Below are 26,958 nucleotides of genomic sequence, written 5' to 3'. Positions count from 1 at the left end.
AAATATATAGCATTGCTACTGCTAGACATCAACAAATGAAGCTATTAACAAATGGAACATAATTACTTTGATGTTTGCTCAAATAAACCAGGTGAGTGATACAGGCCCTTTGAGCCTCTTGTTTTACAATTTATCAATCAAACAAGATTTCTAGTAGATTCTAAACTTTTACCAAACTACTGAGCTGTTTCTAACATTATTGCACCACAAACTATTGTATCCAATTTTACAGTGACTGTTTGGTTAGCTGAATGTCAAGTCACATGGCTGGGACATATGAAACTGGCTAGTTTCAATGTGAAGCAAGGCAATGCTTGAAATAAAGTAGTGTTGATCAAGTGGCAAGCTGGTTGCTCTGTAAAACTGTTTTCTTTGTCAATACATCAATCGACAAGAGTCACAATCCTTCATATCTTCAGGAAAAGCATGGTTGCCATGCTAGTCTTCATTTTTACTTCTTGATTTCTATAGAAACTCAAATGAAATATCTGTAACATTCATTAACAACATGACATTGAAATCTTGGATCCAATATGGAAATACTGGCACGCAATGATCACATGTTCGTCTAATGATAAAGACAAGTCCATAAAGAGTTTTAAAAACATTCTGTGTATGGGTAAACTCTACCCTAATCATAATGCAGGCCTTTCAAAAGCATGGCATAGAAAAGCAGCAAAACTTCAAATGAGGTATCTGGAAACCAACAGCTTTATGGGTAGAGGTCTAACGAGACTATACTTCTTAATCACACCAAAGGTGCAAACAAACTGTTACTAACACTATGCAGCTTTCGCTTTTTCTGCTTTGCTCCTTTCGACAAAGAGCTGATTTCACTGTCCTCATGGAGAGATTTCTGCGGTAAAGATTCAAATTCATCAGAGCTCCTCACACTCTGGTTGCTTGTAATATTGTCAAGGATGCGTTTTTGCTGTCGGCCTTTCTTGGGTTTTACAGCAGCTGGAGGATTCATGGCCTCTGCATTGTCCTCCAGATTATACGTACTGTTTAGGGACGAGGTCGTTGTATTGTTTGACATGTCCTATAGAAAAAATGTAGAAGACGAATTTCACAATGGTAGTTACAAAATAAATTGGTGATAATCATTGGAGCTTAAATAAATACCGGTATGTGGGATTTTCATATACATGCAAGAGTTTGAACATACCTTATTTCCTACAACTTCATTGATTGGATCTTCTTAATATCATAATGAAGTTGGCAATATCTGATATTGGCTCTGCGTTATTATCTTTTAGAACCAACATGTTCATATCACCTCACAATATACATGTACTCTTTACACCGTAACTTTCTCTTTAATAGCAATTTTCTAACATTCGATCTTATGCCTGATTTTGTATAATTTTCTTTTCCAATTTGGGAATCTTTTTTTTTTAAAAACATTTCTTAAAGTTTGCTTCCATTCCCTGGTAACTTGGAGTCAACACACCTGATGTGACAATAGTCACATCTCAGTACAAATATATAAGTACACATAATCTACCTACATTTTGTAAATCTTCTATCGAGCGTCTATTTGAATCTCGTATCATTGTTTTACGCGATGGTCTTTTCTTCTTTACAAATACTGGTGTTTTGACCCAGTCTGGGTCATTCTCATCGTCAGTAGGAATTTCTTCATCGTTGTCCTGTTCCCAATCCAGAGCATGCTCCTCATAAGTGACCAGTCGACTATTAGACTTCTTCTTTGGTTGCTGGGCCACAGATTGTTTCTTTTTTCTCTGAAATAAGAAGTCGAAATGAATTATAAAATAGCAGTCATTTTTATCATGAAGCAAAAGAAAGGATTTCTTCTTTTGCTGACAAGAGGCTGTGAAAATTGTGCCATATATCAGGAGTTAAATTGTCAATGAACTGTGTGGTATATTCCTATTGAGGGTGGTCAGATGGCTCAGTGTTAACGTAGGCATGGAGTTCCATTTTTGGGTTCAAATCCATTCATAACTTTATGACTAGTAGCGATTTAAAGGAATTACCTCTATTTCCCACATTGGGCCCCGCCCCTTTGGCCCTTCGGGGGTCAGAGTCACCATTTATGCAAAATCTGTTCCCCTTCCCCCAAGGATATTTCTGACCAAATTGGGTTCAAATCCATTCATAACTTTATGACTAGTAGTGATTTAAAGGAATTACCTCTATTTCCCCTATTGGGCCCCGCCCCTTTAGCCCCTCGGGGGTCAGAGTCACCATTTATGAAAATTCTGTTCCCCTTCTCCCAAGGATGTTTCTGGCCAAATTTGGTCAAAATCCAATCAGAACTTTTTGACTAGTAGCGATTTAAAGGAATTACTTCTATTTCCCATATTGGGCCCCGTCCCTTTGGCCCCTCGGGGGTCAGAGTCACCATTTATGCAAAATCTGTTCCCCTTCCCCCAAGGATGTTTCTGACCAAATTGGGTTCAAATCCATTCATAACTTTATGACTAGTAGCGATTTAAAGGAATTATCTCTATTTCCCCTATGGGGCCCCACCCCTTTGGCCCCTCGGGGGGTCAGAGTCACCATTTATGCAAAATCTGTTCCCCTTCTGCCAAGGATGTTTCTGGCCAAATTTGGTCAAAATCCAATAAAAACTTTTTGACTAGTAGCGATTTGAAGCAAAATTAATGTTGATGGACGACGGACGACGTACGGACGACAGACGACGGACGACGCGCCATGACATAAGCTCACCGGACCTTTGGTCCAGGTGAGCTAAAAATGAAATCAGCAGAAAAGTGTGTTGTGTTTTGTAGATTGCAGAGCTGTTCCAAGGTTGTATTGACATACATGTATCACACAATGCTGACCTTATTTGCTTTATTTAACAATTAAATGCTTGTTAGATTGTATTTATTGAAAATATGAATGCACTTTGGGTGACAGATAATTAAATGGAATGGCGTCTATCCGCTCATAGATGAAACCCAGACTAACATTGAGGCAATGGGAGACTACGGTGCAAAATGTAAATATTATTGTTTAAGTCTCACTGACTGACATGAAATACTTTGAGAAAATCCTTGTTTTCATTATGAACAAGAAACATATACCGTATTTGACCTAATAAGGGCGCAGGGCGCGGGTAATTGAAAGTGGGGGCGCCCTAATTAAGATTCGTTATTCTGAAGTTTTATGAAACAGGCTATACCTTATAGCAGAATACCCAAGGTTGTGGAAACAGTAAAATATTCAGTCATAAAAATATTTCAGATGAAGATATCTAATCATTATCATATATTCAGCTTAACCATCACTTGAATACTCCTGTAAACTTGTACACCATGCCAGCTGATCTTTAGACCAGAGAACGTGTGTTCCACCATTTATGTTCTGATAAATGGAACTCTTTTGTGTTCTATTTATAGAAACAGGTGATTTCCCAGATCATATCAGACATCGTTTTCTTTGACCTAATAATTTATTTACAATGTCTTTTGCTAGCTTTGCGTTCTGAACAAAAGTTATTTATCAACAAGAATGAAGTCTTTACTTTACCTTCAAATAAAGATGGTAAGTTATTATTTGTATGTGTGTTTAGTTTTGGGTGCTCTTTGCACTGACATGTCATCTGTAGCCTGTAGGAATACACAAAATGTGGCCAAAACATGTGTTCCAGTTACTTAATTTGCTGAAGAAAATTGAACACATAAAGTAGCAAAATATTTCACATGAATTATTACTTTTGAACACCATTTTGACACTCAGTCAAAGATTTATTTCCTTGAAAAAAGGTAGGGGCGCCCTTATTAGGTCAAATACGGTATATCCTTGCTCCTGTTCTGCTGTAAAGGGAACTTAATGCAACATTTACCTTAAACCAAAATCCAACACGCTGAAATTTTGAAAAGAATTAATTAATTTTTCAATTTTACCACATAGCCTTTTTTTGCCTTTATTGACTGAACTTTCAGGCAAAATACCAGCAGCCTATTGCTATTAATGAGTGCATGGCAGTTTTTAACCAAAACCTCAGGTCCAAAAAATGTTCAAAATATGTCAAATTTTCAAGAAAAACTATCTACTTGGTATATACAGAATATTTAAGTTTCTACTATAACTACATAACATTTATGCTTGACTCTGGCGTTATTACAAAGCATCTACAGTGTACAAACCTTTATTTCTGGAGAGAAGAACGGAGAAGATTCTGGATTTTCGATGTCTGGCAATAAGGAGAGATTTCTATGCTGGTACGTAGCTTTGGTCAGTTGCTGCAAATAATAATACAATCAATTACAGAAGGCCATGACAGAAACAGTGAAATAACCCCTATTACTAAATACACACCAAATCTGACAACATTATAATACTGACCACCTGTGTTGTCCAGATGTTAATCCATAAACAACTTTGCACGAATTCCCAACCCACAGTCCATATATACAGTCGAACCTGTCTATAAAGGACACCTAAGGGACAAGACAAAAGTGTCCTTTATAGAGAGGTTCAACGAGTTATGTCCCTTATAAACGAAGAAACAAACCAGTCTGTTTATAGTACACTATTTGTCTCCTGATTTATTATATTTAAACACTTAAACAAATGAATAAAAGACAAATAATTAAAGATGAATGCTTAATTAATTTTCAATCATTCATGATCATCTGACACAAAAATTGAAGTTGATATTTTTAATAATTTATATTAAGCCTATAGTTTTTAAACCAATCTTCACAATATCATACTATACTGAATATCTATTCAGACAAATACTCAACATAGTCAAAAATGTAAAGGTAATTCTTATCATAGTAAAACAATTTTCATTAATCCTCAATATTTTGGAAAATAAATATGTTTGAAATATCTTTTCTATTACAACATTAACTCTTTATAAATGAAAGTGCATTTTCCTCTGATAATTATAATCCCTAAGCATTTATTTTGAGACATATTTTCTGAAATCCATGTAGGGATTTAATTTAATAAATACCGTTTTCTGGTTCAGTAAATTAGTATAGTGTATACAAAGACACTCGGAACTCTTCGGCTGTTCTTCATATGTTACGTAGTCATATTCCGAGGAGTTCCGAGTGTGAGAAAATGGCGGCTGACAACCATGTGCCTGCCCTGTCAGATTTGCATACGGTGTATTTTGTAAGTAAAACAATTATGACAGACATAACTATTGCTTTGTCCCTCTTTTGTTGGTCTTGATAATGATTTAATTACCCCCTGACTATTCTTGTTGTCTAGGCTATGGTTGAATGGCTAAGCTTAGCTGTCACCGGTTGAGTAAACAAACACCTCTGCCGATGGCGATCGGTCACTCTCTTGTAATTACTGCCCATTGTTACAGCAACTTACAGGTAACAGGAAAATTAGTGACTGATGAAGTGGCTTCCTAAGTTAGCATTGCTGCCAGGGGACTTGAGTAATTAAGGCTCTGCTTGTTATTTAGAAACGTTTTACACACAAATATCAACACGGCTATGGTTTCACGTGTCCGTTATACGGAATTTTTAACAACTTTACGGACAAAAATAAGTGTCCGCTGTCCGCATTAGGAAGGTGTCCGCTATATACATGATATTTATATAGTGATTTTCATTGGGGATTCCTGGAAGTGTCCGTTATGGACAGGTGTCCGCTATATAAGGATGTCCGCTATTACAAGTTTGACTGTATGTATAATACTGTATCAATAATACATAGACATGGACTATAGTATAGTATGTACTATATTATATGTATCATGATATTGATTCTCTAATATATATGTATATATATGTTTTAGTTTGTAATGTTTAGCATCCTATTAACAGCTAAGGTCAATTAAGGATGGCCTCCCTTGTGTGCGAGACACATGTGTGTGGCGTATGTGTGTTTTGGGAGGTTACTATATGTCTGTGTTTGTCTCCTTGTGATACTTCACTAAAGCAAACCTAAAGCAAGACTTTTAGCAGGACACCTAAATCTGCCGTCCCACTCTAAAATGCAGAGTGTTAAGCAGGAGCAGCACAACACAGGGGCGAATGCTCAAATAAAGGCAAAAAAAGTGAGGCAGTGTGAAGGGCCACAATAGGATGAAGAAATTAGGATCATGCAATGGGGGCAACAAGTACAATTCTTACACCCTACCTGTGTGGAAAGGGACAATGGAGCAGTACATAAAAATTTCCCACAAACTAAAAAGGTGTCTATCAAAATGTAATTAGGCTGAATTCTGTCATACATAACATAAATATCAGTCACAAATAACATAAATATCTGTCACACTTGACAAATATCAATCTCACACATGATAAAATATCAAAGACAATGATAAAATACTAACCTTTTTCAGATTGTTGCATTCCTCAGTCTTATTGGACAGCTCCTCATGTAACGTACTTAGCTTTTCAATTTCTTGTTGCTATTTAAAAAGATTAGAATATTTTTTTCCACAAAGAAGCAAACAAAAAAATTAAAACTTAACATATTAAGAGTTTTTAGAATCCATCACACATGTCAGCTTGTCCCTCCAAACATTTTACACACAGTATACAAATCTGGAACATGCCACACAGGATACCTTACACCTTGTTTTAATCAGCTAGAAATGAGTAATAAAGTTTATGTTTGGGCTGTTCCTAAATTATCTGTGTGGGAGGGGTGGGAGGCATTTTTTCGCCCCTCTCACACATTTTTCAGGAATTGCTCTTATGGAAACCCCTTTTAAAATCTATTCTGAATGCTCTCCCCTATTTCACAATGCAATCTCTTAAGAATCTTATAAATAGACATTTGCAGGTATGAAGTTGGTTACAATGACTTTGTAAACTAATAGTTACATTAATCTAAAATAATTTGTCTAACCTGGATTTGTAATGTTTGTTGAGATTCTCCATCCCCAGGGCTATTCTTCACTCGCTGTAGTAGGTACAGCACCTGGATAATAACAACCAGATATTAATATTTATATAAACAAAACATATAATTATACAAAATTATGCAATGTACTGAATATATTGCCAAAATACTGTGTATCTCTACTTAATTTATTTCTTATGGTACTGTGATCAATTAAAATCTGTATACCTAAAACATTCCCTAATTAACATAAAATCTTGCCTGTCAATTTACTAAAAGAGGGGCTTGCAGTAACCTAAACAAAGATACTAAAAAGAATACTAATCTCCTGATATAGGTCAATGATGTTGACTTCTTAGTAACAACTAGAACTGTCGTCCAGAGGGCCAACTCATACCCCCCGCTCCTGCAACCCCCATCGTTACTATGTGTTCATTTATACAATAAACAAGATATACAGTTAAATCTCACTTAGTCGTATTCAGTTTTCTTGGTTACCCTAATTCTTTTTTTATCTATATTATGAATAAATTGTTGTACATGACATTATGAAATGATTTCACATGAGAAAATCTTTTCAATTGATCAATTTATAACAAAGAAAAAATTTAAAAGGTTATGAGAAAGGTAAAGTGTGAATGGGATTTATTCAAAAAATTATGACGTGATATAGATTACGCACCCCTACAATGTATAAGGATTATTTTCATGGAAAAACTAAGTTCTGTGCCCTGGTTACCATGGTAACCATAAGAGGAGTAGACCAAAAAACTAAGTTATGTGCCCTAGTTACAATGGTAACCAAAAAATTACGATGTTATATAGATTACGCACATCTACAATGTATAAGGGTTATTGTCATGAAGTTTCGTTGAAATCGGATAAGTAGTTTAGGAGGAGTAGCCGGTACATCGTTGCATCTACAAACTCGCCCAAAAAACTATGTTTTGTGCCCTGGTTACCATGGTAACCAAAAAATTACGACGTGATATAGATTACGCACATCTACAATGTATAAGGATTATTGTCATGAAGTTTCGTTGAAATCGGATCAGTAGTTTAGGAGGAGTAGCCGTTACATCGTTGTGTCTACAGACGGACAACCTGATTCCAGTATACCCCCCTAACTTCGTTGCAGGGGATATAATTATGCTATGGTCAAGTTGTACATGCAAAGATGCAGTATACGTGAAAAAAAATCAAAATTTCCAAATGGATGTGGCAATTTATTTTCAAATTATTTTTCTCCTATAATAGAACAATCAGGATTTAATTTTGGAAGAAGTCACCAAGCTAAACATAATTTTGTGGTTAAGTAAAACAAAGCAAGATGTGTTGACATTCTGAAATCAGTAACACATTGGTCGAAATATCATCAATACTTTTTGAGAAACTGGGCTATACACAGATTCCCAGTATCCCTAATTTTGAGAGTCACTGTACCATAAATTCTGGAAGATATTCCGTAAATAAAGACTGTGTTGAAATGTCCACTACATGATCTAACTATATATCAAGTTTGGTTAAAGCTGTACTTATACCTTTTGAGAAACAGATCAAAATGCAAAACTTTAAAGTAAAATGTTGACAACACCGTCGTCGCTGCTGTAAAAGTAACACCATAGTCTTGCTTCGTAACTTCATAACAGGTGAGACAAGAATAGCACATTGTGCCAACACCACTTCAATCCTAATTAACCAACATCAACTTTGACAGTCAGACACTGACAATTGTTATATCTGCAAAACCTTCAGCAGGGCTCGAACTTAAAGGTAGCCCGATAGTCTGGGACTAGTAGATTTTCTACCCGGGCTAGCGGTTTGAAATTCCGGTAGCCCGACTGACTAGTGGAAATCTTGTAGAACTTTATTTGATTAAAATGTCGGGCTAGTAAAAATCACAGTGTCACATGCCCGACAATATTTCAATAAACAACTCACATACCTTTGTGTATTATTTATTCGTATGTTCGCTGAAAAATGATCATCCACTTTCCGTTTTCACTCGACATGTTGCCGTGTGTAAGCGCCCGAGAGTTCCGAAAGCATTATGATCATAATGAAGTCCGAGGATTCCGATGTTGAGCACATGGTAAGTCTTGGTCATGTTTGCGTTTGTATCGAAAGAATTATAAACGGCACACTCAGGTTCGTTTTTGACAGCTCGTTTTTTGACACATGGTAAAAGCGTTCGTATACGTAGTAACTGATGATGGACCGCGGCTACATTCAACGTCTTAGGAAACGGAAAGTGGGTGATTGTGATTCTGATGATAATGAGGATGAAAGTAATAAAAAAGAGAAAAAGATCACAAACGAGAACGGAAGTTCAAAGAACAGCGGCAACAAGAATGTCCCGTGGGTCGAAATAAGACACCACAGGACAATCCATGGTATGCAAGGCCTATCCAGAGATGAATGATCGTAAGGGTGCCTTTGTTAAGGGTTGTTTTAATATGAGAAAATGGATACTAACTGCTCATGCATTGACAGTTCAATGTCTGTGCAAACGGGGTCAAAAGTTAAATACTGTACAAAAGAGAGTCAATGCATTATTTAAGTGCGTTCTATGTTGCAAAGCATGGTCGACCATATTCTGCCATTTCTCCAAATTCCAAAACTCATTTATTTATTTTATTAATTTAAGTTATGATGTTATTAATATCACAGTTTATATCCTGATTATTATCACAACAGATTAGTTAAGTATTTACTGCTGATCTGTTACACATGAGGACACATACATGTACATGTACAATATCATGAAAAACATGATAATAAATATGTCACAATTTCACATCGAAATAAATATGTCACAATTTCACATCTATATTCATTGTTATATTTCCAATATTTTCGGGCTAGCAACTTTCATTTTTACTAGCCCGACTGGGCTAGTGAAATTTATATTTGGACTAGTAAAATTTTGAATGGCTAGCCCGACTGACTAGTGGTTTTGAAAATAAAGTTCTAGCCCTGTTCAGCTACCTATAGCTAAACTCATGCTGGTGTTACACCAGATTTGTCTACCATTAAAATCTTGACAAAGCACTGTACCCATGGAAACTGTTTATAGAGAAATTACTTTGCAAAGACCACCTGACCATCCAGTTTTCCATATTTTAAACAAAACTTGCCTGTAAAGCCCAATTTGATATCAAGCCCTGTTATCTCCCCTGGATGGTCCGTTTGGACAGGTTTCAATGTAGCCTCCTATTCTCACCTTTTCCTCATGTTTTTTCTGTAGCTCTGTCATAACAGCATCATGTTTTTTCTTCAGGGCTGCTACTTCCTTCTCCAGTGCCGTTATTTCCTCCTTCTTGTCAACATGGTTCATTTGTGAGTCTCGAAGTTCGCTTTGTGCACGGTTCACTTCTACTCGAGATGTTACAGCCTACAAAAAGAGCCAAGTTGAACGTGAATAGGTCTCAAGTAATCATACATAGATCATACAACTTTTATTACAATTGTTGAAAGGTCTGTGAAAATAATGATTGAAATCCATTATTCAGAAAGGCAAAAATATCATCCTTCACACATGAGAATAAAATTAATATTCTTCTGGATTTTATCTAATTGACAAAATCATAAGTTTTGAGTTTAATCATTAGTTTGGGAAAGAATCTTGTTGACCTATATTGATAACCAATACAATAGCAATCATTGGCACAGAGTATATCAGACTTTTAGGAGAGTCGGTCACATGATAAATCTTGAACCAGTTCATGGCTGTGTCAGAGGAACTCACCTGTTCTAAAAGCCATTTCATCCCACATTTGGCCTCTGTCATTGTGTGAAGGCTTTCCCATGTTGCTTTTCCTTTACAGTCTGAAACCCAAACACTCGCTATCTTAAATTGCTTTCCATTTCTCCTTTTTTCTTTTGACTTTCATAATTTTTCACCAATATCTTAAATGCAAGTGTTTTTTTTAAAATACTCTTTCTTTACACACACATGCCAAAGTATAACATTATAACATTCACCATATCTTCAAAAATGATACGATGTTTAATGTCTATTTTAAAGTACCAAAAGCTAGAGATGATCATTACTAGATATGTAGTACAACGGTTGTACTACATATCTAGTCAACCCCAACCACTTTAACAGATGCAAGATGCACCACTGAAAGCTTCACCTTACAACATCAAACACCATAAATTTAGTGTAAATACTAACAATTAACGCTGTGACTTACTTTGATCAGCATCAACTATTTTCTGCTGGAGGTCGGAGATTTGGGCATTCCTGTAATAAAATCATAAAATTCAATGTCAACAGTAAATGCAAAATTACCTCAACGAACAATACCCAATTCACTGTATTCACAAAATCTGTCATAACAAAACTAGATAAGTAAGTGTTTGTGTCTAAAGATGGAACAGCAATGATGTATGTATCTGTAAATGTACTTGTTGAATGAAGAGCTTTCTCCATCGTTGGAAACACATGGTACCGACGCTCACGGACAGAGACCGTGGGACTATTGGTACAGAGAATCTCGTTTTGCTCTAAAAATAGCAACCAATCAAATACCACCATATGTATTAAACTGTATTTAACTCTTTTGGGTGAAACATTTTGGGGATCCCCGTCATGGGGGCTGCCACCAAAAACATTCAATATGTGCTACTAATGGTTAATGAATTTTTCATGAAAGCGTTGATGTCTGAAATTTTAAAAATTAAAATTTTTTAAAATTATGTATTTGAAACAGGTCTTTCACTATCAAAAGGAAATCTGTAGAGGCCAGTGTTACTGTATGTAGCCGAAATGAAATAAAAGTGGAAGAAAAACGGTCTTCTGATTGGTCAAAATTCCAGAAGAAATATTTGTTGGGAAATGATGAAAAGTGTACCAATCGTCCCATGGTCTCCGTCTGAGCCATCACGACTGTGTTACCAATGGTGAGCATTCTTTGGCATCCGTAGAATTTGTTTAAGGTACAAGTAAGTTCTATACTTAACGCAAATAACATTACCCAATTGCACTGATGTTGATTCATTATCCAGAAGACAACATAGCTCATTTAATGGGTTGAAATTCTGAATTAATTTTTGAAAGTAGGTCAAAAGTCAAGGTAATGTAAGTAATGTATCCTAATTAGTATTGACACAACATTGTTTTATCAAAAATCTAACCTAGCTGTGTATGGATGACACCGACACCTAGGGTATACAAATAGCTCCCTTGGACTTCGTCCTGGCGAGCTGACAAAACCCAGTTTTTATACAAACCTCAAATTGATCTCTTGTTCAACAACCTGGATTTGGTTCTTAGTTGATTCCTCTTCAAAGCTTCCCTCAACTCTGTAGCAGTCTGAATTCTCCCACGCAAATTTCTAACAAAACGTTGTGTTAATAAAAACAAATGAGTCATAATTCTTTACCATAAAATATTTTCAGGAACTTAAATTTCAAGGTGTTAAAAATTTTAAACAGTTGATATATCTAAATTTGCATCCCAGTGTACTGTATGTAATATAGAAAACAATACGTAACTTTAACTAGCACAATTTTTTCATAATAATTAATAAAGAGTACTGCAAGTCGGAACAGTGGATACCAAAGTGAAACGGATTCTTAATAATTTGTAAAATATTGAAAGATGCTTTTTTTCAATCAAATTGCTGCTTAAGAAATCAAAACTAAAATGTACATGTCATGGTAGCAAGTCTTACGAAGTCTCATGGAGAAAAATCATCTAATCTCTGGACAAGAATTTAAAAAATTGAAATTAACAGCCTTTTATTAGCTGCATTAGCCTGTGCCCAATGGAAAATATCATAAACATAAAATTTCATATAACTTTTAGCTCAATTTTTTTAAAATTTAGATTTGGGATTTTAATAAATTAGGATAATAAGAGATTTATGATAGGACAATCTTTTATTGTTGGGGAGCTTAGACACAGTATCAATTGATACAGATTTCGATTAAACATATTCAAAATGTATATAAGGTGGGAACAAATGGAAAAGACAAGATTAAACAGGAGTCTAACTGTACAGGGCTCGGACATGTTTTTATACATTTACAATAAAACAATGATCTTGTATTGTTACATACCTTTTTGGGTGGTTCCTCTCCTATCTTCACCTTAAGCTGGCGGAGTTGTTCAGACAGAGTTTTGCGATCATTGAGTAGGCTTTCCAGGTGGTATTTGGCCTCTCGGATACTCACACGGATCTCAAACTCGTGACTCAGCCATGTCTTATAAACAAATAAAAGATTTATTTTAGATTTGAAAACTAAGTTTTTAGTCAAACATAATCATTGCTGGCAAGATAAAATATAATTTGAATGTCACATATTTTTCTTTATTCTCTCAAAATACATTTTAAGAATTTAATATTGATTCATTTTGCAATACAAGAGAACTATGAACAAAAGAAAAGTATAAATTCATGAATACTTCAGGTAAAATATAATAAATATAAAAATTGTTTTCTTTATTTCAAAATGAAAATGCTGTAACTGGTGGGACTGTGCATCCCTCACTAGGATACAGTGGATAAGTACTTACCCGTACTCTGTTACCAATGGACGACGCATCAGACTGCTGTAACTTGGAACTACGCTCAGCTAGGACCTGCTTCTGTTTGGCCAGTGCCTCCTTCAACCTTTTATTGGCTGCAGCAGCCTGTGTACACAATGGAAAATATCATTGATACAGCATTTCAAATATTTTTTATCTGTTCTTTTTTTAATTATAACTTAAACACATAGGATATGAGATGTATACTCACAAAAACATCAATCACTGTTTTCATTGATATTACTTCATAATGTGTATTAAATGAAAAAAAATCGCATGAAACTTTCTTTTTGTATGCTGAAAATCGGCAGGTAATAATTATCGGTACAATGAGTAGGCGGAAGGCAATTGTCAATATCTCTTGAATTACAACCATGTCAGTGAAAGGACTAATATAGGCTGAGCCTGTTGTCCAATCCCTTTTGCCAACACCAAATCTTGATGATATTCTATGTAAAAATACCTTGTTTTTATACTTGTTGTGTTGACAATAAAATATTTTGAAATTAAGAAATGTCAGTGAAAACAAATCAGTGGAAGGTATTTTTTTTAGAATGACATCATCAACTATAAGTTTTTATTTAAATAATTTCATTTCAACATGAGTTGTTTCCCTGCACTGAAAATTATTTATTTTCATATGAATATTGTAGACACTATGACTTTTAAATTCAAGATTTTAAGATATCCCAATATTAAGAGATAAATGGAAGATTTTTTTTTATTATTATCATTGGATGAATTCAGCTAGTAAATGGGACATGGAAACCTTTAAGCTTAAAATATGACAAGTTAAATACGTCTGTAATTAGGTTTAACAAGCCTGTTAGCGAGACTAGATTTTAATGCTATTTATACATTTCCATAACTAAAAATTTTGCATGGGAAATAATTGTTGAATCGGGAGGAGAATTTAAGAAAGGAATATCCTGATAATCCTAAGGAAGATATTGATGAAACTGGGAGCCTGTTTTTATCTTAGATAAAACCTAGCTGACAATTACCTCCTCTGATTTTCTCTTGAGAACACTGGACTGTTTTTGGTTTTCTCTCTGAAGCTTTGCGATCTCACATTGCCTTTTTCTGTCCTGTAACATGAAAAAATAAAAATAAAAAGATAATTAGTACAAATGATAGTTTTCAAAGGTATTCTCATCTGTACAACTGGTAAAATACTGAACGATGAACAACTGGTATTAAATACTGAAGGATGTACAACTGGTATTAAATACTGAAGGATGTACAACTGGTAAAATACTGAAGGATGTACAACTGGTATTAAATACTGAAGGATGTACAACTGGTAAAACATTGAAGGATGTACAACTGGTATTAAATACTGAAGGATGTACAACAGGTAAAATACTGAAGGATAAAACTGGTAAAATACTGAAGGATGTACAACTAGTAAAATACTGAACGATGTACAACTGGTAACATGATAGATCCCCAAAGCTAACAGCTTTTGTTTTATTATCCCCTTTAATTTGTCAGACTTATTTCCAGAAGTGGACACAACTTAAAAGCTCCAGGGAATTATTTAAAAAATATTCTCAAAGTTAACTTCTATAAATTCTAATGAAGCAAGTTTAAAATCTCACATACAGAATCACTACACACTGTTCACAGCAAAAAGTCAAATGATGAAAACACTGGGGTTATAAAGTCAGTTTCAAATAAATGAATACTGTAAACGTACATATTTTAGCGGTAATTTTATTTTAGCGCTTTTCGCGCTGGAAGCCTTGCGCTAAATTATGATTGCGCTAATTACTTTTTGTACGTTTTATTTCTATAGAAAGTTCTGTGGATGCGCTAATTCATCATTGCGCTAACTGACTAAAATCTGCAAATGCGCTAAAATTTGATTGCGCTAAAATAAGTACGTTTACAGTACTCTGGGATTACAGTCTGTTTCAAATTAAAAATACATTCCCTTTTAAATACTACCTTCTGCATAAGCTGTAAGACTTCCTTGTCTTTCTTCTGTTTCCATTTACGGAACGTGTCAGATTCCTCTTTCATCTGTTTCATCAGCTTTACACGATGATGCTTCAAGTCCTGCTCAAATAGAACAATAGTTATTGTTTCAAGTCATTCTCAAATATGATATACCTTACTATTTTCTTTTTAATTTAAGCCTTACTCAAATGTATTCACAAATTTTCTTAACTTCACATCTTGCTCTAACACATCACATGTAAGGGTAGACACCAATCAGTACAGTTAAGTAAATGTCCCATTTCAGAGCATTCTCACACTACAGTAAACTATGACATTATCAACTTTTGTTTGGAAGCAGGAACTAAACCAGTATTTCATTGGAGTTTAAGACGTGTTTCATTCCATTAGAATCTAAGACATACTTGTATTTCATTCCATGCATTAGAATTTAAGATGTACCTGTATTTCATTCCACTACGTACCTGTATTTCTGTATTTAATTTTGACACCTGCTTGTCTGAGGAGTCTTTCATCTTCAACAGTCTCGTTTGCTCATTCATTTTCTTCCTCAGGTCAGAGATCTGCTGCTCAAGTTCTTTAAGTCTTTTCCTTCTTTGTTCAGCGACTCTACAAATTACATTGATTCATATTTTCATTTTATATTCTCCATAGAAAAGGATCTGACAGCAACATCTGGAAAGACCAACTTTTTAAAACTAAGATATGTCTGTTAGACATAAAATGCTCTCCGCTGCCACCTGACATCCCAAAATCCCAGCAGTTACTGAGATTAGCTAGTTACATAGCATCGGGACGGGACAGAACAGATGTGGGTAACACTATATGCCCCGCCATTTCATGGCGGGGGCATAAAAAGGAAAATCTTATCCTTATTTCAAACTTCATCAAGCAGAATCAGCATACTTACTTATTAACATTAGAGTTGACACGAGCAGTATCTAGTGCCGATTGCATCTCGTCTTTTTCTCTTTGGAGGATAGTAACTTCAATTTCCAAATCTTTCATAGCAGTCTGTAAATGAAAAATGTTTCATGAATTGTTTCTGTTTTAGTATAGAAATATGTATAGTACATGAAACATTCCCGAGACATATGAAGGAAGGGACATAACTCCATAACCAACAAGGCTATCAATGAGGTACATGTACAAGCATACCAGATAAAATATACACAGACTGACAAACAGTACGCAAAACTCCAGTAGGGACTAATGAATTATTTTCATATGATAGTATAACTTCTGTTATTGTCATTGTTTCAGAGTTGCCTATTAGAACATTCAGTACATAAAGATTAATGATTTCTTTGGGATTTTTTGTGCCAAGAATTTATAAACATGTCTTCCTGTGAACTAGAACTAGTGCTGGGAATCTGTTTCACTTTCAGAATCAATAATCAGAAACCAGACATCGATCCATTATCAATATCAGTTTTCTAAATTTAGTCTTATGTAGAAAAGTATGTTCATTTCAAGTACATTTAATAATACACGTCTTAGCTTTTGTCATTAATATTTTCAACACTTACACAAAACACACCAAAACAGTTACTATATTTAAATCTCCTTAATCACTAGTAAACGACCGATGAATACATCACTAAAATACAAATCAACTATTTCTTGTTCTGGTAACATGACAAAAATACGAGAAGCCAAAGAATTACAAACACTTCCAGAAATTTCTGATTAACTTGCCTTTTCAATCATCAGCCCATCACTAACTAAACTAATCACTGGAGTGGATTAATGCCTACACAAGCTTGATACCTCATACTGTTTTTTCATTGCGTCCATATGTTGGTCACTTCTGTTCATCTGTGAGGCCAGGTGCTCCTTTTTCTCCAGTAGCTTGTTGAGCTCGAGCAATTCACGATTCATGCGGGCCTGCCGCAGAGCGTACTCGTTAGACAGAGCCCTGCTTTGGGGCGTCTCTGGGGTGCACTCCTGTCCCTACAAACACAACAATCAAATCTTGTTAAATCTCTTAAGTAAATGATATGATACTTAACAGTAGATGCTAAATCAAATTTGGTTGTCTTTTAACCTCCCTTCTTACTTTAACATGTTATAGACATATGTAACATTAACTACATGTAACTCTGAATTTAAAAATCAACATAAAAATTGGGACAATTGGTATAACATCAAATAATGTGACTAAATCAAGTTTCAGGGACATCATTGTAGTATATATCAACGTTCAATACTTTGGCATTGAACTACAATGCATGGGTGTTTACATATTATGTAGTCGCCACTAATAACATATAAAATATTTTTCACATATCCTGATTGGCTTGAGTAATGCCACATGATTCCCAAATAAAAACTCATATGGGCTTCGACTTTGATTAATTTTTTTTTAGGTAAGTTAAACAATGAATCAATCTCATAAAAGCTATAACTGTATAATACTTTGAGCTATTTATCAATGCATTGACATAACAATACTGTAACATCAGCCCTGACAAAGAGTAAGACCATTCATTAACATTGTAACATGATACAGGTTAAAAAACTTCAGTAACAACAATTCATCATTACAATTATTGTCACTGCAACTTTACCTCCTCATCCTCCTCCTCCTCATCTTCCTCTGATATTACATCTGTCACCAGGTCCTTGTCTTCCTCCGACTGAAAAAGTTCACAATCACAAGTAAGAGGACTTGTACGAAAATTCTACAGGATGTCTGTCTTGATAACAATAAGGACAATAGGCAAGTACAAATTTTCTTGCAATTTTACCTTTTCCTATTAAGTAATTATATTAGAAGCTATTAAATTTAGTTTAATTGGACCACTATATTTCAACATCGGACCAGTTTTTTTTCCCTACTTTTTTTAAACATAAATTTGCCTGAAAGACCAGTAGTGCTTAAATTTTACATTCCCCCCCCCCCCCCTCTGAGACAAGCAAAAAGACAGATATCGTAATTACTGTAGGGCTACTACAAATAGCACATATTTGAGTTCACTTAGCTATTCTCTTTCAACATGACAAAATACAATTTTAAGAAGTTATCAAATTATATTTATTTTAAAAGCATATCAATATTGCTAGTCTAGCAAAATTATTAAAATACTGACCGAGTCTGCTTTCATCTTATCAGCCAGATCCTTCAGTTTATCTAGCTGTTCTTTAAGGACTGGGCTGCTCTCAACGTCAATACTGGAGCTGAGAACTTCCAGGTCAAGTCTGAAAAAAATTAAAATTAATTTTTAAATTAAAGATATTACTATACCGATAGATACTATAATAAAAGTAAAGTGAGCGAGACAGACAGCCCTAGGGCGAGATCAGAAAATCTCACACCCGTAAAATTGCGGATATCCCTGTCAAGGGTAAAGAGAAAAGAACCTTTGACATTTGGAAAATCAATGGAGTGCAGTGCTTCACCAAGTGAAAACTTTTAACATTTTCAAAGTCCCAAAATGCAGGGGCTGCAACAAAGCAGCATCTACCAGTGTATTTTCAACTCAAATTACTAGCAACAGCATGCTTTTTGCTAGGACAACATTTTTGTAACCTAAACATCTGTATCTAGAAATAAGATGTCAGTACTGTTTGTGTGATGATGTGTGATAGGACAATTCTGATACGTCAACTAGTAAATTCCAAGGCATCGTTGTTTCCTTACCCAGTGTCTTTTTTAAGGTTCTGAAGACGAGTTTTGAGCTTATCACATTTCATTTCCATTCTAATAGCCTTCTCACACATATTTGTACTCTGGTCCACTGCTCTTGTGAGCTCCGTCGACAACTTCCCATTCTCCGCCTAGGACAAACAATTACAAAATTATATCAATTAGGTCAGTTGTCATCCAATTCCATCACATGAATGTGAGGTGTCTGGTACAAAAGTTTATAGAGGTGTCTCTTATGGGAGTTTATAGAAGTGTCTGGTAGAGAAGCTTATGTAAGTGTTGATATCCTATTCTGTACTTTGAAGTATAACTGTTTATAAATTTTCTTTTCTCCTCTTGTGATCTTTTGTTTCCAACATCTTGTTTAATAATATTGCTGTAACTTCAGTTAAAACAATTAATAACATGCAAGCGACCTTCGACATTTAACCTTTGAAAGCCACTAGAGCTTTCAGCTTCTTTCTTGATGAACAATAAATTCTGTGATATTATAGTTAAGCTTTTGCCACAGCTTTCACAACTTCAATTGTGTTAAGATACATGACTGGTGGATGGAGATTGATAGAAATTACAAATGTACTATTCATGGCAAAGCGAAATTAAGTTGATTTTGTTAAAATATATTTTATATCCATCCTAAAACAAAGCTACAAATAATTAAATTTGAAACAACAATAACATCTGCCTACTGCCCTAGGTTTGATATCATTAAGTATCATATATTCTAATAAGTATATATAAGTATTATCAAAAGTTGATTGTTCCTACCTCCAGTAATTTGTTCTTTTCCATGAGTGCTCGGAGTTCCTCTGCTGATGTCTCTACGCTGGTCGAACTACTGCAGGAACTTCTGCAAGACAAACAGGTCCTCATAATAACACAGTGGTAGTTAAGGACTCGTGGTTGGGAACTGAAGACAGCTGTCAAAGCAAGTAATTGTTATGACCTGTTTTCAGGTGAATACTAGGATTTATTAACCCAAAAAGGAGATATTTCCCCCAAGGCCAGATCAAGCCTTTGGTATTGTTTCAGGATCTGAATGAGACAAAAATATTACACAAACAATAATTTGGTTTATTGGTGAATATTTGTGTAGGTACCTACATGGTAGAGATTGAGTCTGGACAGGTTACACCGCCTCCGATCAACTGAAGCTGTAGTTTCTGTACCTAAACACAAATAATGACCCAGTTAGCCATTTAACATCATCACCGAGAAACATTCAACATATCAGCAGCAAAAATATATATTCAGTTTATTCATCTCTGTTTTATTCCCAACAATGTCTTTGAGTTTTTTCATTGGTAAACTTATAGCTTGAAAATAAGAATTGGAAATTTTACAAAAATCTGACACATGAACCTTTAAATGAGGCTGTTTTATTGGTATTATGCTTTGAAATACTGAGTGATTCAAAATTTTTAATGTGAGAGTGTGTTTGTGTGACAAAATCAATAAACAAAAGAAGAAAATTGGATCAATGAAGGCTTGATATGTATTACAGACATCAACTACTTGGCTTTTAGGGGGAAATTGGGGGCAACATTGGCAAAACTTCACTTGGGGAAAGTATCTAATGTCTACAGTAAAACTAGGGTAAAAGGAAATCTCTGCACCAAGATGATCTCCAAATTATCAAATTATTATGTTGTTGTTTCTGCAATATTCTGTTTATCAAGAAAACTAACAAAACTAATATCATGTGTATACTGACAGCAGAGCTCTAGTATATACAGAATTTCATCTACACTGACAATATAGTATACAAAGATAATCTAGTATTCCAAGAGGGAACCTTCACTGCCTGGTTTTGAGGAAATACTTAACAAACAGTAGGGGTTACAATCATAGAGATGGGATCTGCAGTCTGTTGGGATCTCACCAGGGATTTCAGTCTCATTATTTCTTCTGTTTGCGGATCCCGATTGACAATCGGCTTGTTCTTTATTTTTCGTGCTCGGTCAGCGTAACGTAGGGTATTGAGTGTTTCCTCCATGTTTGAGTCGGCAGGGCTAACACATGCAATCATCACAGTATGGCTATTTCCACCAAGTGAATCTGTAAACACAAATAGACTTATTTACTTATTTGAACCTTCAGTATTCAAACTGATCTCCAGTTGGTCTGCCATTTATAAAGTATTGACTGAAACTCCTGATGAGTTTCCCCCAAGTAACCAAAAAACATATCTACTTAAGACTGGTTGACTGGAATAAGAATCTTAATACCATGAAAATTAATACGGAGTTTTCAAAAAAATCATTTTGAAATTACCCTGCACTCTGAAGACTATTCCATTAAAATATCTACCTGACCCCAGTACTCCACAATAAATCACTTCTATCCATGGTTGGATTGCCTGCCTATTACCTCTATGTAATTTATTAAATAAATTCTATAGGTAGTACCCCTTAACAAAACCTGGAGTCCTGGGGTGGGGTAGATGTTTTACAGGAATTAGCCCTTAAATTTTTGTGACAATTTTGTGAAAAATAGAGTGTTTTGAAGATTGACCAAATGCAAAATCTATCAGTGATAAAATATACTTCAGATAGAAAAACAGATTTCCTTTAAGACAGCAACTGACCTTGTAACAAGCGTGTAAGTTTTGAATCCCTATACGGAATATGGCTTCGCTTGCTGCCCTCCTCTCCCAGAGCACTGATGACATTACCCAGGGCCAGTAGGCCGCGGTTGATGTTTATTCCTTCTTTAAATCTCTCCCCCTCAGCTTGAGTCCTCTTGGCTCGTTCTGATCCCGCCAAATCAACCAAGTAAAATTTTGACTTACAGAAGTCATCCCTGTTAAAATGCAAAATATTTAAAATGAGGCATTTTTCTTACTATCTGTAAAGTTTACAGACGGCTAAGCTTCACCTAGGGCTAATTTCTCAGCAGTTTTTGATATCATGAATAGCCAAAATTTGAAAATTTAGAAAATTGTAATGGTATGTTGAGTTTATATCATTTCTTTATCAAATGTCAGAGGGAAAGTGCTGAAAATTGGACACAAATATGAAGAGAAGAAAAGTCATGTAAGGAATTTGTGATTGCAAATAGTTCTCAATCTGGTTATTTATGACAAGCTATTGTCATAAGACTAATCTGAAACCCGTATGGTTACCAGAACAATTGATTAAACTTATGAAAGACAAACTGCATTTCAGCAAAACGATTTGTTTTCTAACTTCATGGAAGGTATTAAGTGTTGTCGCATCCTTACATATCATCACTCTTTTTCTGCTCAATGGTGATGGTGAAGATGGCGTGCGAACGACTGGATGTGTTGTTCATGGCCGTAGATCCTGTGGTCCGACTGTGGGAACCTCGTGTCAAACACTGCATTGTTTCCTTGTAGGACACCACCACCACTTCCTGTAGTCCTGGCAGCTAGACAAATCCAACATTTACAATGAATGATAAAATACTCTCAAAGGAGTTCTCTAAATGTACATCATTTAGCAGTAATCCTATTTCAGCCCTTTCACACTGGAAGCATTACGTTAAATTATCATAATTTCTCTAATTGTACTTTCTATATACTGTTTTTATATAAAAATTATTTTAGCGTGCCAATTCATCAATGCGTTAATCTGTTAAAATTCAGAAATGCACTAAAATTTAAGTGCACCAAATAGTCTAAGAGCAGTGCTCCAGATAACTTTTGAACAGGTGGGGTTTTTACCATACCCTAGGTTTTTTTTTCACTTGTATCTTAAGAAAGTGGAGGGTACCTTTAGGCCTTTTCCCCCCTCACCTACACTAGTCAAGCATAATTGTTTACCTTGCATTAATATATTATACTATGGAAGTATATGTTGTAGTCATGCTATGACATGATATTATGTAAGGTTGATATTTGATTATGAATGTCGTTTTAAATAAACGGCCATTTCTATTCTATATGAATGTGTTAAGTTGTTATTGACTAATGAACAAGCTGGCAGTTGACTGATGGTGTAAGAAACAAGCAGCTGAGCATAACTATAACTTTCACCTATCACAATTTTCAATACATTTGCTATAGATACGGAAGGTAAGTTTTGAGTTCATGTTACAAAATATATATCTAGGATATATATATATATAACATGTCAACAAGGATTGATATTTTTGTTGTCTTTTATTTAATTCAAGCATTTTTAGCAATAGCAGAAATGTGATCTAAAAATTCTCGTCCTATCGTGGCCCATGGCCCATATAAAAAATACTTTTCATCCATGTTCGGGTAACATTAGGTCCGTGAATCAATCATTTTGTGTTTAGATAAAGTTCAGTATTTGTTCCTACCTATAACTTGTTATTTTTCTGATATATGTTTTGACTCCTTTTCAGACTTTATTCCCTTCTGCGAAAACCGCAATAGAAATTTATAACCACAGTGGTTTTCGCTTGGAAAGCTCCATTTTTTGTTACTATTCATGATCATATAAAAACACTTTACTAATAACACGCTTATCTGACAAGTGTTCCTGTGATATGAATTATAATCTGCTAAAAATTGGATTCCATGTCTGACACAAGTATCCAGATTTTGCCTGCGTTATTGATGCAAGTATCCGGATTTTGCCTGCGTTATTTGCGAGGAATTGTGCGTAAATACACATTCACGCAGGCTATCTGGAGCACTGTAAGAGTATGTTTGCATGCGCAGTATACTGAAAACATCAGTACATGTATTATAAACTTGTGTAACCTTACTCTTATCCAACAATATTACATAGTTTTAATTCAATTCTGCATTTTTCAATTTTAAGTTTAACATACATGGTAGGTTATATCTTTTTCATTTTTTTTTCTCATCTTTTTTTTTATTCCACAACATTTTTTCAATGGAAATCAGAAGGTAAATTTGGAAATAAAAAGAACTATCAGGACAAGTTACTAGGACATTGTGTTGGTTTATTACCTTGATTCCCCCATCAATATCCTCCCTGATCGAGAGTGGTTCCCTCTTGTTTGGCGGACACAAAAGGTCATTGATATCTTCATTGTGTATCTGGTTAAAAAAGTTTTATACATATTGTATATATACAGTATACTAAGTAAACTATTGTTTAATCCAATATCATACAATAAATTGTGACATATTCCTCAGTATTACTACAAATATTTTCTGATACTTGTAAACTTAGTGTGTTACGTATACTGTTTGAAATGCATATATACTGACAAGAATTTCAGCATTTTAGATAATATAGATTAAAACATAATTCTATCATGTGAGAATTAAGACAAAACACTGACGTTCCCCTCAGTCAAAGTTAGTGTTTTCTTGCACATAATCTGATTTCCCTGTGTATATATATTTATTGTGGTCTCTGAATGATCTCTGAAATCTGAGATATGTACAGGACAAGCAACTGATGGTAACAAACAGTCCTGCTAATATCTATTCAATTTGTAATATGATAATTTGAATACTGCTTTTAAATCCAAATCATTCCAGAAAACTAACAATCTTGTTTCTGTATTAGAGAAGGATAATAAAAGTATGAGGCACCAAGTCCAGGATTGCTGTAGTCATCAAAAATACAAAATGATGTATAATTCAAAAAGTTTTTTCATGAATTAACAGAAGATAATGACAAAATACAGGATTATTCAAATTAATTGCCAAATGCCCATTCTACATTTAAACTTTTAAAATTATTGAAAACATTAATAATTTCATACACTTTAAGTAGCTTGTTGCCTTCTAGACTCCTGCACATGTATCAATCTTACCTCTATATAAGAGACTTTAGTGGTAAATTCATAATCCTGTCTCGCCTGGATGCCTTCAAACAGTTCACTCAATACACGAGGAATAATGCCCATCATTGCTTCCTCCTCCTTCAAAGATTCCTCATAACACCCTCCCATGGAGTAGGTTTTACCACTGCCGGTCTGGCCATATGCTACCACAGTGGCATTGTATCCTACAATAAAAAAACCAAAACAAAAACAAAGCTTTTACTTATCAGTTAGGAACAAAAACAAATCATCAAATTACTACACAAGATTCTTAATTCTGTAGAAATATTTGTGAGCTCAGCAATACCACATTACACAACCATTTTATTTTTGATTTCACAATTGGTAGGTTTGGTGATGTTTACTAACAAGATTTCAAGATACGTATACCCACACATGCTAACAGAACCCTCCCTACAATTAGGTACAATCTACCTGTACCAGGTAACATTTTGAATGTCAACAATGCAGTGCTAACTGCAGACTTATGAAGCCACAGATTTTGAAATCATTTTAATATATTTTGCCTAAACCAACCAATTTTAACAGGTAATAATTAAAACTAAAGGTAGATGATGGTATCACCATCAAGCGCTGAACACAAAAATTTTGTAATATATATACAAACCTTTAAATACATGTTTAATTAGTGGGTGAACCGACATTTCATACACCTCTGACTGACTATTACAGGGACTGAATACATAGTCATAGGTAAAAGCCTTCATCTTTCCGAGGATGATCTGAGGCTCATCCTTGGTAAATTGGACACAAACTTGACACCCCTCATTTTCCTCTTTCGGGATAAGTGGCCTACAGCGCACTGCCACTCGGACAGGGATGACCTTGTCCGACATCCTGCTGTAAAATAAAATACACAAAGGTATGGTTGTAGCAGCTATGGTTGACACTTAATAAAGGGATACGACACTGCCCCTATCGGGTAGGCTGTAACATGGTTATGATATGGCATAATGCAAGTGCGAGCTAACAGCTTTTGGAACTATTATTATTTGAAAGAATTTACACAAGTCCCTGGAACATAATTATAAGAAGGATAGGTTATATGATATACGTAACATTACTGTTGTTATCTTTTTTTGAAACTGACAACTATGATATAAACAAAATGATTCAATATTTTAAAGAAACAGTTACTAAACAAGTGGATAAATATCACGTTAATTAAATTTTCATATCAATAAATTGTTTAACATTTTAAAACTGAACACCACCCAGTTTACACCTCTTTTCTCTCAAAGTTTGTTTTTATATTCAACTTTAATTATTACAACACAGCACAGTCGCACAGGTTATGATTTTTTCATTTAGCCATCTATTTGTTTATGGTTAATTTGATTAACTTGTTCTATTTATTCTTGTTTTGAAAATGACATTCCACATGTCTTAGATAGAAGAAATTACTGAGAAAGATGGATGGGTCTAAGAATGGGCCATTTACCACTATACCATATTAAAAAAAAAAAAGCTTTGGGTATCCAAAATTTGTATGTGCCATTGTAGCTGTTTCTGACCATTCATTTGCATACAGGTTGCTTTCTTGAGGTTTAAAACGAGAATGTGCATGTTCAAAATTGCATGCAGCAGAAAGACATTCGCAGGATACTTCTTGCCATTAAACGAATGGATTTTTTAATCATAAAGATCAAAGGTATCGGTCTGAAAAAAATATTGAATTTAAAAAAAGAGGGGCGGGGGTCTCTCCCTTTCAAAGAAAGGATGACAACTTGCAAAGTGATAGTATGCAATCTAAATCATTTGAATACAATATTGGACACCTCAGACAGTACACAACCTGTCGTCGAATGCCTATTTAGATTATATGACCCACCATACGACAGATGGTTTAGACGGTAACGGTTATTCGAATGTGTGACTGCGTCATCGTTTCATTTCAATACAAATGATTATTTGAGAAAAAACACACTGATTGCTACTGCATTGGTTGTAAGTAGTTAAGTAGTATTGTGCTAATAATGTAACAGAATCCCTTACGACAAAAGACAGAAAGAAACCGAAATTTCTCAGCCATGTTCATCATCATGTTGTCAGTTGTCTGAGGCTAAATGGCAACGATCTCCATATAACTTGTCATATTTAGATGTCATAACAATTCAAACAGACTCAATTATCACATAAGAATATACAAATGATGAAAATGAGAATGCATAACGTTAGTGTCACAACATATTTAGATAAAAACATGATTATGTCTCACCTATCTTCCCACTGTATTTTGAACGTGCCGCAAAAA

At 34.7% G+C, this 26,958-nt stretch overlaps 1 protein-coding gene across 1 annotated transcript; it reads right to left on the bottom strand.

The window, feature by feature from the left end:
* Positions 1-35: 35 nt before the first annotated feature.
* On the bottom strand, positions 36-26,958 carry LOC117329673 (chromosome-associated kinesin KIF4A-like). Its single transcript, XM_033887725.1, has 28 exons — positions 26,923-26,958; positions 25,312-25,544; positions 24,675-24,868; positions 23,857-23,946; positions 22,171-22,337; positions 21,535-21,749; positions 20,830-21,005; positions 20,052-20,116; positions 19,716-19,797; positions 18,942-19,078; positions 18,391-18,499; positions 17,869-17,937; positions 17,069-17,251; positions 16,209-16,312; positions 15,763-15,907; positions 15,287-15,397; positions 14,341-14,424; positions 13,325-13,441; positions 12,868-13,011; positions 12,037-12,140; positions 10,998-11,047; positions 10,547-10,626; positions 10,022-10,192; positions 6,805-6,876; positions 6,284-6,361; positions 4,122-4,217; positions 1,512-1,745; positions 36-1,042 (listed from the first exon to the last, which is right to left on the bottom strand). Exons 2-28 carry the CDS (start codon positions 25,538-25,540, stop codon positions 749-751), a joined length of 3,600 nt encoding a protein of 1,199 aa, XP_033743616.1. The 5' UTR covers positions 25,541-25,544; positions 26,923-26,958; the 3' UTR covers positions 36-748.

This window comes from Pecten maximus, chromosome 6 (assembly GCF_902652985.1).
Source record: "Pecten maximus chromosome 6, xPecMax1.1, whole genome shotgun sequence".
Taxonomy (NCBI): Eukaryota; Metazoa; Mollusca; class Bivalvia; order Pectinida; family Pectinidae; genus Pecten; species Pecten maximus.
This window is presented reverse-complemented; position numbering and strand designations above follow the sequence as displayed.

Excerpts from the sequence above, each read along its gene's own strand:
- LOC117329673 (XM_033887725.1), bottom strand. The coding sequence starts at position 25,540 with ATGTCGGACAAGGTCATCCCTGTCCGAGTGGCAGTGCGCTGTAGGCCA. Across the intron at positions 13,442-14,340 it reads TCAAGAGAAAATCAGAGGAG|GCTGCTGCAGCCAATAAAAG; the intron begins GTAATTGTCAGC and ends TTGTGTACACAG. Across the intron at positions 6,362-6,804 it reads AACAAACATTACAAATCCAG|CAACAAGAAATTGAAAAGCT; the intron begins GTTAGACAAATT and ends CTTTTTAAATAG.